The following is a 14,629-nucleotide window of genomic DNA, read 5'->3' as shown; positions in this document are numbered from 1 at the left end:
TCCACATTTTCTTTATCCTGGCTGCTAGAAATGGAAAAGAAACATAGAGCTGAAATACAAGAGATATTCAGGCGAGGATTAAGTTTCCTGCAATGGAGAACTTCAGTGTTGAAGAGTGAGCAGCCATCAAAAAGGTTTATTTCATTCTTCTCTGGGCCAAACTTGGTGTACAAACAACATTGTAAAAAAGTTTATCAAAGTATTATTAATACTTAAGAAGCAGGATGAAAACTTGGATGGATGTTGTTGGTATCACCTGTGTCACCCTACCATGACAATTGAATTGTATTGGCTCATGCGGCCCATAATTATCAAAATTGCCATGGTTAATTCTACTTCTTGTCAATTCCCTATAGATTTCCTGTGAACACAGAAAAACAATGAAGTTTGAATGATGTTGTTAATATTCCTTGCTCCATTTGGAGCTGGGTCTAGAGACAGATTTATAGCCTTCCACCCACATGATTATTTTCATTATCAGGTCTTCCAAATCAACCTATGGTGTGATTGTTCCTGCCACTTCAGTAATCATGTTAGAAGAATCAAATTGGTGGCTGGAAGGTAGATTTTCCTTCATTGTGGTACTATTTGTGCTCTCCGTAATTGTATTCCTCCCTGATTTGGTATGTGACACTCCTATTGCCACATGCACCATTGGTACTCCTCTTTCTATTACGCACAAGTATTATCATTCTGGAGATCTCATCATTGCTGGAATTATTTCTCAATTCTACGTGACATTTGAAGAAATGGATATCGGAAGACATCCATCTGAGACACTGATTGATGAGATCATGTATGAAGTAGCTGCTTTTAATCCTATCATAATATCCACAGGCATGGTGATCTGATGTCTTTGGGTTTATATGGGTGGGAAGTGATTGTTGAAAAGACAGCCGATCTGCTCTTAGAGTCTTCTTGGATGAGGCTGCATCTCAGTTTTTTATGTTAGCTTTTTCCATGCAATTTCATTGTAGGACTCAGGATTTCCATGCCACGTGTTATAGTTGATGGAGGTTGACTGGAATGATACATTAGTGAGGTGTAGATAGGCAAAACTTTGATCAGGTTTTATTGCTTATTTTATTACTTAATTTAACATTGGAATTATTATTATTATTAGTAGTAGTAGTAGTAGTAGGAATAGAGGTGGTAGTGCAGCAGTAGAAATGGTCAACTAAGGTAATTTGATAGCAAATTTTTATTAGCCATCTTCCCTCACCCAAAGGCTCTTCCCAGTATGTGGAAGGCACAGGGACTCTGGCAGCTCATCATTTGATTAGCAATGACAGTTTTCCTGCTGCTTGTCGGAGTGCTGTCCTTCATTACACAACACCCTATAAATACCTATCATAGACTTAGGAAAACCAGGATGCCATAAGCTACCCTTGTGCCAAATTGAAGTATCTAAGGTAAAATATATATAATGCTAGTTCTAGAAAATTAAAACTGTTAGTTGCTGAAAATTTATGGTTGGAACATGCTGTGGCATCCGAGCTGTGAGCCAGTTCATCCAAATATGTATATGTATCATCCTGCTGGAAAGTCATCTGAACCAGAGTTGTACACAATCAACAAAGAGAAAGTTAAATCCCATAAAGGTAATGAATTTCTTGCACACCAAGGCACACTGGAAGAACCTTAAAATTTTACAATGTATGAAGCAAAGTCAGAGACCAGTCCCATTACCTTGATGTGGTTTTAGGAGTAGTAGGGAGTTTGCCCGGATGTTACAGAAGTGACTGAGTGCCCCATCTCTATGCGTATACTTTAATACTCTCATTATTGCACTAAATATTATTAGTCATTGATTCTAATCATGCTAATTTCATTTGCCAAGCTACTTCCCCTCGCTCCATAAATTCAATGCATTATTGAGAATGATTTAGTTCTTTATCATGCACCTTTCCCCCATATCTGGTGGTTCTTTAGGTTGCCTTTACCATGTGTCCAGCTTGAACCAGTTGACTTTTAGACCACAAACTGTGCTTGCAGTCACTCCCACAATATCCATCCCAGTAAACTGGAATTTTCAGGCTTGTTTGCATCTGACCCAATCTATTAACAGAGACCTATTGAGTGTACTGCTTTCCTTATATTGAATAATAATAATAATAATAATAATAATAATTATTATTATTATTATTATTATTATTATTTTTATTTATATCCTGCCCTCCCCAGCCAAGACCGGGCTCAGGGCGGCTATCACCAGATATAAACCAATTGATTAAAATACAACTTAAAAACTAGATTAAAATATAACATTAAAATGCAGCCTCATTTCAGTAGAATCAATTGTGTGATATACAGCATATGTAAACTATATATGTAGATATGGAACTATATAAATATTTAAGTATATATGCATAAAAAAGGTAAAGGACCCCTGACAGTTGAGTCGAATCGCGAACGCCTCTGGGTTTGGGGTGCTCATCTCACTTTACTGGCAGAGGGAGGCAACATTTGTTCACAGACAGTTTTTCCAGGTCATGTGGCCAGCATGACTAAGCCGCATCTGGCGGAACCAGAGCAGTGCACGGAAACACCGCTGCAGCAGTACCTATTTATCTACTTGTACTGGTGTGCTTTCGAACTGCTAGGTTGACAGGAACTGGGAACGAACAACGGGAGCTCACCCTGTTGCAGGGATTCTAACCACTGACCTTCCGATCGGCAAGCCTTTGGCTCAGGGGTTTAGACCACAAAGCCACCCGTGTCCCATATATGCATAGCACTTTCTAAAATTCCAACAAGTTGAAATACAGGAATGAGTACCAATGCTTCTTCACAATTCTCTGCAATGCAAAAATATTATCTTTCTGAGTGTTTCTTTGTGTGTGTGCAAGCAATGATATTACAAGCATATATTGAAATTGAATGTTACACGTTTCATATTCAGAAACAGACTCCCTTTGACACAGCATGCCAATCTCATTGCAGACTCTTTTTCCAAAACTATCAGCATATCTTGGCCTTGGTATATGCTGTAAAGGAGATCAATGAAAATCCACAAATGTTGCCTAATGTTACCCTGGGCACGCACATCTATAATAGCTATTTCAGAGCAAGCTGGACCTACCTTGCTTCAATGGACCTTCTCTCCACACAGGGAAGATTTATCCCTAACTTCAAGTGTGATGCCCAGGACAATGCAATAGCTGTTATCACAGGACCAAATTCTCACATCTGTCATTTCATGGCGCACATTCTTAACATCTACAAGACGCCACAGGTAGGATGTGCATATCTACAAATAATTTACTCCTCAATGCTCTTGTATGTGGATTTTTGTGTTTGCAGATAGAAAGCACCAGGAATGAAGGGAACAAAGACATAACCTTGAAATATGCTCATAGGTCAAAAACGAATGTACTCAAGGAAAATAATTCTTCTCTTTTTTTTCATTTGGGTGGGGATATTATAACAGATGAATATGTATTCCTCTTGAGTGGGTAGTTCCCAACAGGCTTCAGATGCTCTTGGATATGATTCATTTTCTAGATCTTCATTTAGAGTTCAGGTGCAGTTGTGATACTGAAATTGTATTTCAGACACAAACCCTCCTATCTCCCCTTTATGTGTCTTAGTTTGTATATGGCTCTGCTCCAATGACCAATGGCAACCCTGAAGCTGTTTTCTTCAACCGGATGTTCCCAAATGAGGACCATCAAACCAGGGGAATTCTTCAGTTGCTGCTGCATTTTAACTGGACATGGATTGGGGTGGTTTATTTAAGTATTGACAGTGGAGAGAAATTTATACAGAGTGTGCTCCCCATGTTTTCACAAAGAGGTATATGCTTTGGTTTAATAGAAGAACTGCCAAAAGAATCCTTTTCCAGTGAGTTCGGTGGAATAATGGATGGCTTTTCTCGAGTACACAGAATTATGCTGACGAGCAGTGCCAGCATTGTGATCATACATGGTGATATTCAGCTCACGGTAATTCTTAGAGTGAGTCCAGAGTTTGCTAAATATCAGGGCATAAAAATGAACAGTAAAGGTAAAGTGTGGATTATGACAGCCCAGATGGAGTTCACATCAATTCCCTTTCAAAAAATGATGGGTATAGAGGCCTTCCACGGAGCTTTATCCTTTTCAGTTCCTTCCAAGCAGGTAATAGGATTCCTGGAATATCTTCAGATGAAAAACCCTACCTTGGAAAAGGAAGATGGTTTTATCAGGGTCTTTTGGGAAAATGCATTTGAATGTTCTTTCCCCATGAATGACACCACAGATAAAGAAATGTGTACTGGAGAAGAGAAATTGGAGACTCTTCCTACCTCTGTTTTTGAAATGAGCATGACTGGGCATAGCTACAGTGTCTACAATGCTGTCTATGCTGTGGCGCATGCTTTGCAAGCCATGCATTCATCCAAATTCAGACACAAAGAAATGGCAAATGATGGGAGAGGGATTCTTCTGAATCAGCAGCAGTGGCAGGTAATATTCTGAGGGCCTTAATGCAGAATAGGACATTATACCTATCTAACAACAAGCCAGGATAGTGCCATAGGTCAATGATAGAGCACCTGCTTTGCACATAGGAGATTTCAAGGTCAATTTTTGACAACCTCAATTAGAATGTTAGGATCTCCTTTATGAAATTCGGGGAAGAAGCTGCAAGTTCGTGTCGATAGTACACAGAGGAAGATGGTACAGTGGTCCGACTCAGTCTAAGTCAGTATCATTATAGAAACCCTACCTCATAAAAGCTTTATCTGTTTGGAACAGCATTTCATTGTTCCTTAATGCAACAATCTATGTAAAAAAAATAGGTAAGTCAGCACTGGGAAGGTTAAGCTTGAGAATCGGCCTACTGTTTGAAATGTGGATGACTGGGCAAAGCCACAATGTCAGTAATGCTGTTTACACCCTGGCGTATGATTTGACAGCCATACCTTTATTTATCAAAATTCTAAAGAACAGTAATGGATGGGAAGAGGTGGATACTTCTGACTCTACAGCCATGGCAGCTAATGTCCTGAGTACATTACTACAGAGGAATCCATCATAAATCCATCTTCAACAGAAGGCCATTAAATGTCTGTCTACGTCTTAAAGCTAGAGTGTTGACATCTGAATGCTATTTTTTATGCCATAGTTTTCCTTCTGAGCCAATTTGATACTGCTCCCCTGCATTCAGTTTCCAGTGAAGACTATGAAACCAATCACCATTGTCAGACTTCTAAACTTATTTGCCAGTGATGTGTAAAAGAGAGCTGTATTTTCCATTCTCCCAATTCACTTTGCTTGTTCCTTAGATTTGTTTTCTATTGGCAAGACCACTAACCATAGTTTCCAAAAGGTCATCTGTCATCAGTATATTTGCCTATCATTGTGCATTCTTGATGGTGTTCCTGTGCTTCCATTTAGATCCACCACTATCTGAGAAGTGCCTCGTTTAACAACAGTGCTGGGGAACAAGTCGCTTTTGATCAAAGTGGGCAAGCTGTCGCTGGGTTTGATATTGTAAACTGGATCACATTCCCAAACCAGTCCTTTCTCCGAGTCAAAGTTGGAAAAGTAGACTCATTGTCTACCAAGGACAAAGGGTTCACAATTTCTGCAGATGACATTGTTTGGCCAAGCATGTTTAACCAGGTACGTCAGAAACATTTCCTCAACCTGGGGGAAAAGAACCAGGATCACTTATTGGGGTGGGGGGGGGAATACATGGGTCTAACTGTGGCTTTAACAGTGGAGTCAAAGCACAGGAATCATGGCTAGTAGTCACTGCTAGATTTATCCTCCATTAATTTGTCTTATCCTCTTTTAAAGGCATCATTGTGTCCTGTACAAATGAGTGTCACATGTTTAGCTAGCAATGCAGGTAGACAGACTTCCTTCTGTGTGTCCGGAATGTTTCAACATTCAGCTTCATTGAATATTCCTGAGCTCTAGTGTTATGAGAGCAATGGATTTGAAAATTATTTGAAATGGTGATTGGTTATTTTATTTATACAACTCTCTTACTTTTATTATAGATCCAGTTGTTCTTGGTCTGTTTTTATAGTATAGCAAATTTCTCCATGAAGCCTCATGAGCAGCAATTAATAAATAAAAAAGATAAATAAATAATAACAATTCAGTGTGTCTTTATCTGCACTGGTGCGTATTAAGAGGTGTTAGCTGTCCTGGGATGAGAAATAGTGAGAAACAGGATGCAGAACTTCTTGAGTAAAGCAAATCAGTAATAAAATATTTGGTAAAACCATTTGTAACTGTGAAGAAACCACCGAAATATAAAACTCCCAAAAGAGAATTTCTGGACGTGAGAACATTTCTGCTTTTATTTATTGACAGGCACAACCCCTTTCTGTGTGTAATGACAATTGCCACCCAGGGTATAGTAAGATAAAGTTGGAAGGGAAGCCATTTTGCTGCTATGTTTGCCTCCCATGTCCTGAAGGGAAGATTTCAAATCAGCGTGGTAAGAAATGCAATGTAGAGCATTTGTTCAAAAATAATAAGCAGTATCCAAGTACTTAGATGTGCTTGGACAATGACTTTTTTTAAAAAAATATTTTTTATTAAGTTTATGAAATACAGAAATACAGAAAAAAGAATAAAAGATAGATATAAGAAAGTAGAATAGAAAAATAACAAATTTCCATGTTCTTTTTTCCATCAAATCTAAAGGACTTCCCCACATCCTCCAAATCCTGCATTCTCTGTAATATAAAACATCAGCAATTTGTTAACTTGTTTCAAAAACATATTGTATCTTCCATTTTATCATGTTGCCTAATTTCATAAATACTATAACTCAATTCTTGTATGTTTTAAGTTAAACACAATAAAGTTATTTCATTGTTTTACCTCTAACCTCTTGTATCTTAATTTCCATTTCATTAGCTTGCATTTGCTGAAGCTAGAGTTTCCTAGAAGGTGCATTTTTTAACATTCATACAGCTTATAATGTTTTTTCAAATAGTCCTTAAACTTTTTCCAGTCCTCCTCGATTGTTTCTTCTCCCAAGTCTCGGATTCTGCCAGTCATTTCGGCCAATTCCATGTAGTCCATCAACTGCGATTGCCATTCCTCCAGCGTGGGTAGATCTTGTGTCTTCCAATGCTTTGCAATCAAGATCCTAGCTGCTGTAGTAGCATACATAAAAAAAATTCTATCTTTCTTAAGCATTCTCTGGTCCACAATGCCCAGAAGAAAGGCCTCCGGTTTCTTGGGTAAGGTAAATCTAAGTACCTTTTTTAGTTCATTATGAATCATCTCCCAAAAGGCCTTCACTTTCGGGCAAGTCCACCAGAGATGAAAGAATGTCCCTTCCGCCTCTTTACATTTCCAACATTTATTGTCGGACAGGTGATATATCTTAGCAAGCTTGACTGGGGTCATGTACCACCGGTATACCATTTTCATAATATTTTCCTTCAAGGCAGTACATGCCGTGAATTTCAAACCGGTGTTCCATAACCTTTCCCAGTCTTCAAACATGATGTTATGTCCCACATCCTGCGCCCATTTTATCATGGCGGATTTGACTGTCTCGTCCTGTGTGTTCCACTTAAGCAGCAAGTTATACATTCTCGAAAGTAATTTATTTTTTGGCTCTAGCAATTCTGTCTCTAGTTTCGATTTTTCCACCTGGAATCCAACCTTTTTGTCTGCTTTAAAAACCTCCTGAATTTGAGCATAATGCAACCAATCTCGCACCTTGTTTTTTAATTTTTCCAAGCTCTGCAACCTCCAATTGTCTCCAATTTTTTAAATTATTTCCCAATATTTAGGCCAATTACGTGCCTTGGCCTCCACCGGTGAGAGCCACCTCGGAGTCTTACTCTCCAATAAGTCTTTATATTTTGTCCAGACCATCAAAATTGCTCTTCTGACAATATGGTTTTTGAACAATTTGTGCACTTTAGCCTTGTCATACCACAAATATGCATGCCACCCAAAAGCATTATCAAACCCTTCCAGATCTAGGACATCAGTGTTCTCCAATAAAATCCAATCTTTCAACCAGCAGAAGGCTGCAGATTCATAATATAACCTCAAGTCTGGCAGGGCAAATCCCCCTCTTTCTTTCGCATCAGTTAGTATTTTAAACTTTATTCGGGGCTTTTTGCCCTGCCAAACAAACTTAGATATATCCTTCTGCCACTTTCCAAAACATTCCACCTTGTCCACGATCTGTAGGGCCTGGAACAAAAATAACATTTTCGGCAATACATTCATCTTTACAGCAGCTATTCGGCCTAACAAGGAAAGTTTCAATCTTGACCATGTTTCTAAATCTCTTTTGATTTCTGACCAACATTTCTCATAGTTATCTTTAAACAAATTCAAATTTCTGGAGGTCAGTTACACCCCTAGGTATTTTACCTTTTTAACCACATTTAGTTCTGTTTCTTTAAAGAACTCATCTGTTTCTGTAGTTGTCAGATTTTTTGCTAAAATTTTGGTTTTTTGCTTGTTTAACTTAAACCCCGCCACCCGACCAAAATCAGAAATTAATTCTAACACTCTTTTAGTACTAGAGACTGGTTCCTGTAATGTTAATACCAGGTCATCTGCAAATGCTTTCAGTTTGTATTGTTTCACTCCGACCTCAATTCCTTGGACCGACCGGTCCTTTCTAATCATGTTTAGCAGCACCTCCAGAACTGAGATAAACAATGACTTTTAACCTTCCCCTCCCTTGTCTCTCTATTATTATTATTATTATTATTATTATTACTACTACTACTACTATACCACCCTATACCCGTAGGTCTGTTGAAGAACAGCCCTGGAACCTCCTAAATCTATTCTGGGTTTTCCCCTCTGCTCTCCAGAGCAGGTAAGAGGTAGATGTGGAGAGAACACACAGAGAGAAGAGATCCTTGCATTTCATTGCACAACCAGAAATTCTTGTGCCACTGCATCTAATTTGATGCTGACTGCCCATTGGAATTAATCCAAAATATTGATGTATATATCAGGCTCCATTGGCATTGATTGATTATTTATTTATTTATTTATTTTTTCTAATTCAAAGGTGATATAACCATTGCTGATGTAACAAGTCACGGAACCATATCTTTTTCTAACAATTTTCGTAAGGGCTTTATGTGGGTGGGATTTTTTATAAAAAAGTTGTTAACTTTTAAAAACGTTTTAAAATGTAGTACTTTATTTAGTTGTATGGCATCTGAAACTTAGGGGGAAGAGTTGGTAATAAAGTGAAATAAAACTAATCAAATCTAATATAGCACATGATTTTAGATAAATATGGTGGATTTAATCATATCCAATCTGGTGATTGAGGGCATTCCTGGATCACTGCTAAGTTGAGGTTTTTGGCACATTCTGGGTAATGAGATCATCCATAACTCAGTGTTATGGCAACTGATCTGCATACAGAAGGTCCCAGATTCAATCCCAGCATCATCTGTCTGAAATGCTGGAGAGCCATGGACAGTCTGCAGAGAGAATTATGAGCCAGAGAGATCAATACTCCAATCTGGTATAAGGCAGCTTCCTCTGTTCCTATGAGAAGATTTCCCCAATATAAAGACACTTTCTTAGTATAAGGAATATGCTTCTTCCACCAAATGAAACAGCTTCCTACAAGGTAGATAATGGGGCTGTTTGGAGGAAACTCCACTCAATGTAACACTTAATTTTTTTGAAGAAAAAAGCACGGCTTTTAGATTTATGTGAGCTTCCTTGATTCAGGATTTATACTATTACTGCTTAAATACTTTAGTGCACTATGTATTGACGTTTTTATTTTAAAGAAAACCATGTTTTCCTTTCCAGACATGGATGAGTGTTTTCAATGTCCAGAAGACCAGTATCCAAATGACCAACGTGATTCCTGCATTCCAAAATATATAAGTTACTTATCTTATGAAGAACCTTTGGGAATATGTTTTGCTGTTTCTGCTCATTCTTTATCTGTTATAACGTTCTTTGTACTCAGAGTCTTCATTAAGTACTGGCACACTCCCATAGTCAAAGCCAACAACAGGGACCTCACCTTTACACTCCTAATATCCCTCCTGCTCTCTTTCCTTTGCGCTCTGCTCTTCATTGGCAAGCCTAATAAGGTGACCTGCCTCCTTCGGCAAATTACTTTTGGTCTCATCTTCTCAGTGGCGGTTTCTTGCATATTGGCCAAAACCACCATAGTGATCTCCCCCTTTCCCAGATCTAGACATGCACACGATGACTGAAGAGATTGTGCTTGTATGCAACGAAGGTTCCGTCACCATGTTCTACTGTGTCCTGGGCTTCATGGGCTTCCAGGCCATAATCTGCTTCATTGTGGCTTTCCTGGCTCGGAGGTTGCCTGACACATTCAATGAAGCCAAGTTCATCACCTTCAGCATGTTGGTCTTCTGCAGTGTATGGTTGACCTTTATCCCAACCTACCTGAGCACAAAAGGGAAATACATGGTGGCTGTGGAGATCTTCTCTATTTTGACTTCTGGTGCTGGGTTACTGATGTGCATCTTTTCCCCCAAATGCTACATAATTCTGATGAGGCCTGACTTGAACAAAAGAGAACAGCTGACAAAGAGGCCAAACTGAATTCTTTACTTTGCTCATTCCAAACCTGTGTCTCCATAAACATATTCTAAACACTAAATCATGTTTAAGTGAAAAGCCCATCTGGGGCATGTTGATTATTCAGGTACCTTCACTTTCTTGAGTTTAGTGACTGGTAAACAATGTTTTTTTTCCTGGAGCTTACCCAGACATGGAATGTTAAGGATGTATGTGTATTATAAAAATACTGTTTTCGTTCATAAAGTGATAAATTTCATGTCAATTGGATCTTAATGTGGTTTTTGTGGGGAGTGTTTATGCAAACTGCATAGAGGTTTTAGTTGATTAAGTAGTATATACATTTTGTTAAATTAATGAATGATTGACGGGTAACATCTGAACTCAAGGGACCTATTCCAATCATGGTCCTGGTTTTATTCTTCCAGAGGATGGGCTATTTTCATTCTGTAATAATGTTTTATCAAAATACGCAGCAGCACATTTCTCTTCAGAGAATATCATCCCCAAACTTCAATTGAGTGCATGCTTGCCACACCCCAAGAAGATGAAATAAGTGCTTCACATCAAGTGACTTGCAAGAACCAATGGGATCTAAAAAGTGGGTTGCCAGGAGAAGACTTTCCCACCCTTTGTCTGGTGCCAAACAGGGAGAAGATCTGGTCAAAAAGAAAGATTTGCAATGTAAAAGTAACTCAAAAGCAATATATTCCATTTGGAGCAAAGCAGCAAAATAAAGTGCACAAATGTCCTATTATTGGTCTGGTCTTTATGTAAAAATTCAGTTTTCTGAACATAAATAATTATGCCTAAACCTTGGTATACGCACTAAAGTTTCAGATATCCACATAGGTGGATTTTATTCATTTCAATTCTTGTTTGTGTTTTGTTGGTTGGTGGCAGAAACCATGACGAGACGGAGGGGAATGGAGATTTGGATATCAGGCAAATCAGGGAGCAGAAGACAACAGACAAATCTGTTGTTTCTTTGTCTCTCTTTTGCTGGTTGGTTGCTGCCATTTTAAGAAGAAACTATGGTAGGGTTGGACGCAGGTGGCGCTGTGGGTTAAAGCCTCAGCGCCTAGGACTTGCCGATCGAAAGGTCGGCGGTTCGAATCCCTGCAGCGGGGTGCGCTCCCGCTGCTCGGTCCCAGTGCCTGCCAACCTAGCAGTTCGAAAGCACCTCCCGGTGCAAGTAGATAAATAGGGACCGCTTACCAGCGGGAAGGTAAACGACGTTTCCGTGTGCGGCTCTGGCTTGCCAGAGCAGCAATGTCACGCTGGCCACGTGACCCGGAAGTGTCTCCGGACAGCGCTGGCCCCTGGCCTCTTAAGTGAGATGGGCGCACAACCCCAGAGTCTGTCAAGACTGGCCCGTACGGGCAGGGGTACCTTTACCTTTACCTTTTATGGTAGGGTTGGAGGGAGATCACATATTAGAAATGCTCTCATAGGAAAGAATAAGCTTGTTATGTGAATGCTCATCTAACAAATGATTACGTGGGTACTCATTTGTTCAGAAAGTGGGTCCTGTATGTAGAATAGAATGCCACTCACTTTCCCCGGACTTAACCAGTCCCTCATCTCACCACACTTTCAGGACAGTTTTACTGTCAAGGAACAACCCTTTTGTCTTTCTTTGCTCTCAAACATTACTGTCCATCCTTGGCTCTGTGGCTGCAGAGCAGAATGTCTGATGATTCGCTAGCTGAATTAATTGAGACGCTTGTTCCATTTGAAGGAGCAGCTGGTATTCTTTGAAATCCCACTTGATTAGAAAATGCATTCATACATTTATGTGTGCAATTCAAAAGTTGGTTTGTATTATTATTAGTACACCCAGTTGGGGGTGTTACTCTTGGTTTGCGCCTATATTCTTCACTGTAAACACCATATAGTTTTTAGGTGGATATTAGAGAAAGATCAAGGTTAAAACATATTTTTGTACTGTGATATGTCAGGATACATTCTGTGTTTGAATTTTGCTTTGAAAATTTGTAGCTATACATTGGTTGTTTTGAGAAGAATGTTATCTTTCAAATTTATTAATCGTATTTTGAAACCATCAATTTCTATTCCTCTTTTCATGCTTCATTTTGTTGCAATTTATTTCCTTTGTTGCTGGTGCATTCCCACTAATTTGAACTCCCCACCTCCTCAAAAAATAAACACCCTAAGGTGCCAGATAGTCACAGTCTTCCTCCACATTTTCTTTATCCTGGCTGCTAGAAATGGAAAAGAAACATAGAGTTGAAATACAAGAGATATTCAGGCGAGGATTAAGTTTCCTGCAATGGAGAACTTCAGTGTTGAAGAGTGAGCAGCCATCAAAAAGGTTTATTTCATTCTTCTCCGGGCCAAACTTGGTGTACAAACAACATTGTAAAAAAGTTTATCAAAGTATTATTAATACTTAAGAAGCAGGATGAAAACTTGGATGGATGTTGTTGGTATCACCTGTGTCACCCTACCATGACAATTGAATTGTATTGGCTCATGCGGCCCATAATTATCAAAATTGCCATGGTTAATTCTACTTCTTGTCAATTCCCTATAGATTTCCTGTGAACACAGAAAAACAATGAAGTTTGAATAATGTTGTTAATATTCCTTGCTCAATTTGGAGCTGGGTCTTGAGACAGATTTATAGCCTTCCACTCACATGATTATTTTCATTATCAGGTCTTCCAAGTCAACCTATGGTGTGATTGTTCCTGCCACTTCAGTAAGCATGTTAGAAGAGTCAAATTGTTGGCTGGAAGGTAGATTTTCATTCATTGTGGTACTATTTGTGCTCTCCGTATTTGTATTCCTCCCCGATTTGGTATGTGACACTCCTATTGCCACATGCACCATTGGTACTCCTCTTTCTATTACGCACAAGTATTATCATTCAGGAGATCTCATCATTGCTGGAATTATTTCTCAGATCTACAAGACATTTGATGAAATGGATTTCACAGGACATCCATCTGAGACACTGATTGCTGCTCTCTTGTATGAAGTAGCTGTTTTTAATCCTATTGTAATATCCACAGGCATGGTGATCTGATGTCTTTGGGTTAAATGGGTGGGAAGTGATTGTTGAAAAGACAGCCGATCTGCTCTTAGAGTCTTCTTGGATGAGGCTGTATCTCAGTTTTTTATGTTAGATCTTTCCATGCAATTTCATTGTAGGGCTCAGGATTTCCATGCCACATGTTATAGTTGATGGAGGTTGACTGGAATGAAACATTAGTGAGGTGTAGATAGGCAAAACTTTGATCAGATTTTATTGCTGTTTGAAGTATTTAATTTAACAATGGAATTCTGTTGTTGTTGTTGTTAAATTAATTTATACACCGCCCTATGCCCAGCGGTATTAGTAGTAGTAGTAATAGGAGTAGCAGTAGTTCAGCAGCAGCAACAGCTGATATAATATTCAATTTGATAGCAAAAGCAAAAATTCTTACTAGCCATCTACCCTTACCCCAAGGCTCTTCCCAGCACAGGAACTCTGACGGCTCATCATTCCATTACCAATGACAGTTTTCTTGCTTTCTGCTGGAGTGCTGTCCTTTGCTGCACAATATGCTATAAATCCTTCTCAAACTTTTAGAAAAATCTGGATGCAATAAGCTACCCTTGTACCAAATTAAATATTTAAAGTAAAAAAAAGTACAGGTGCTAGCGAATTAAAATTATTAAAACATTACCTGTTCCCAGTAAACTGGAATTTTCAGGCTTGTTTGCATTTTACCCAATATTTTTCACAGAGGCCTAAAGAGTGTACTGCGTTCCTTATATTTAATGAATTGTGTGATATACAGCATATGTAAACCCTATATGTACAGTAGGTGGGCAACTATATAAATATATATGTATATATGAATAGCACTTTCTAAAATTACAGCAAGATGAATCTCCAATACAGGATTGATCACGAATGGTATCTTCACAATTGTCCTCACTGGAAACATATTATCTTTGTTTGTGTTTCTTTGTGTCTGAACATGCAAGCAGTGTTATTAGCAAGCATATATTGAAACTGAATATTACACGTTTCATATTCAGAAGCAGACTCCCTTTGACACAGCATGCCAATCTCATTGCAGACCCTTCTTCCAAAACTATCA

General features: G+C 38.8%; 1 protein-coding gene across 1 annotated transcript; it reads left to right on the top strand.

Annotated features, from left to right (window-relative positions):
• Nucleotides 1-530: 530 nt before the first annotated feature.
• LOC309356030 (vomeronasal type-2 receptor 26-like) lies at nt 531-10,538 on the top strand (the record flags this gene model as incomplete). The annotated part of the gene is made up of 7 exons (XM_081887212.1): nt 531-796; nt 2,944-3,235; nt 3,591-4,445; nt 5,379-5,606; nt 6,309-6,435; nt 9,765-10,040; nt 10,156-10,538. The coding sequence occupies 7 exons, from the start codon at nt 531-533 to the stop codon at nt 10,536-10,538; spliced, it is 2,427 nt and encodes an 808-aa protein (XP_081743338.1).
• Between the last annotated feature and the right edge of the window lie 4,091 nt (nt 10,539-14,629).

Source organism: Podarcis melisellensis, assembly GCF_964234715.1.
Source record: "Podarcis melisellensis genome assembly, chromosome: 13".
Classification (NCBI taxonomy): domain Eukaryota; kingdom Metazoa; phylum Chordata; class Lepidosauria; order Squamata; family Lacertidae; genus Podarcis; species Podarcis melisellensis.
This window is presented reverse-complemented; position numbering and strand designations above follow the sequence as displayed.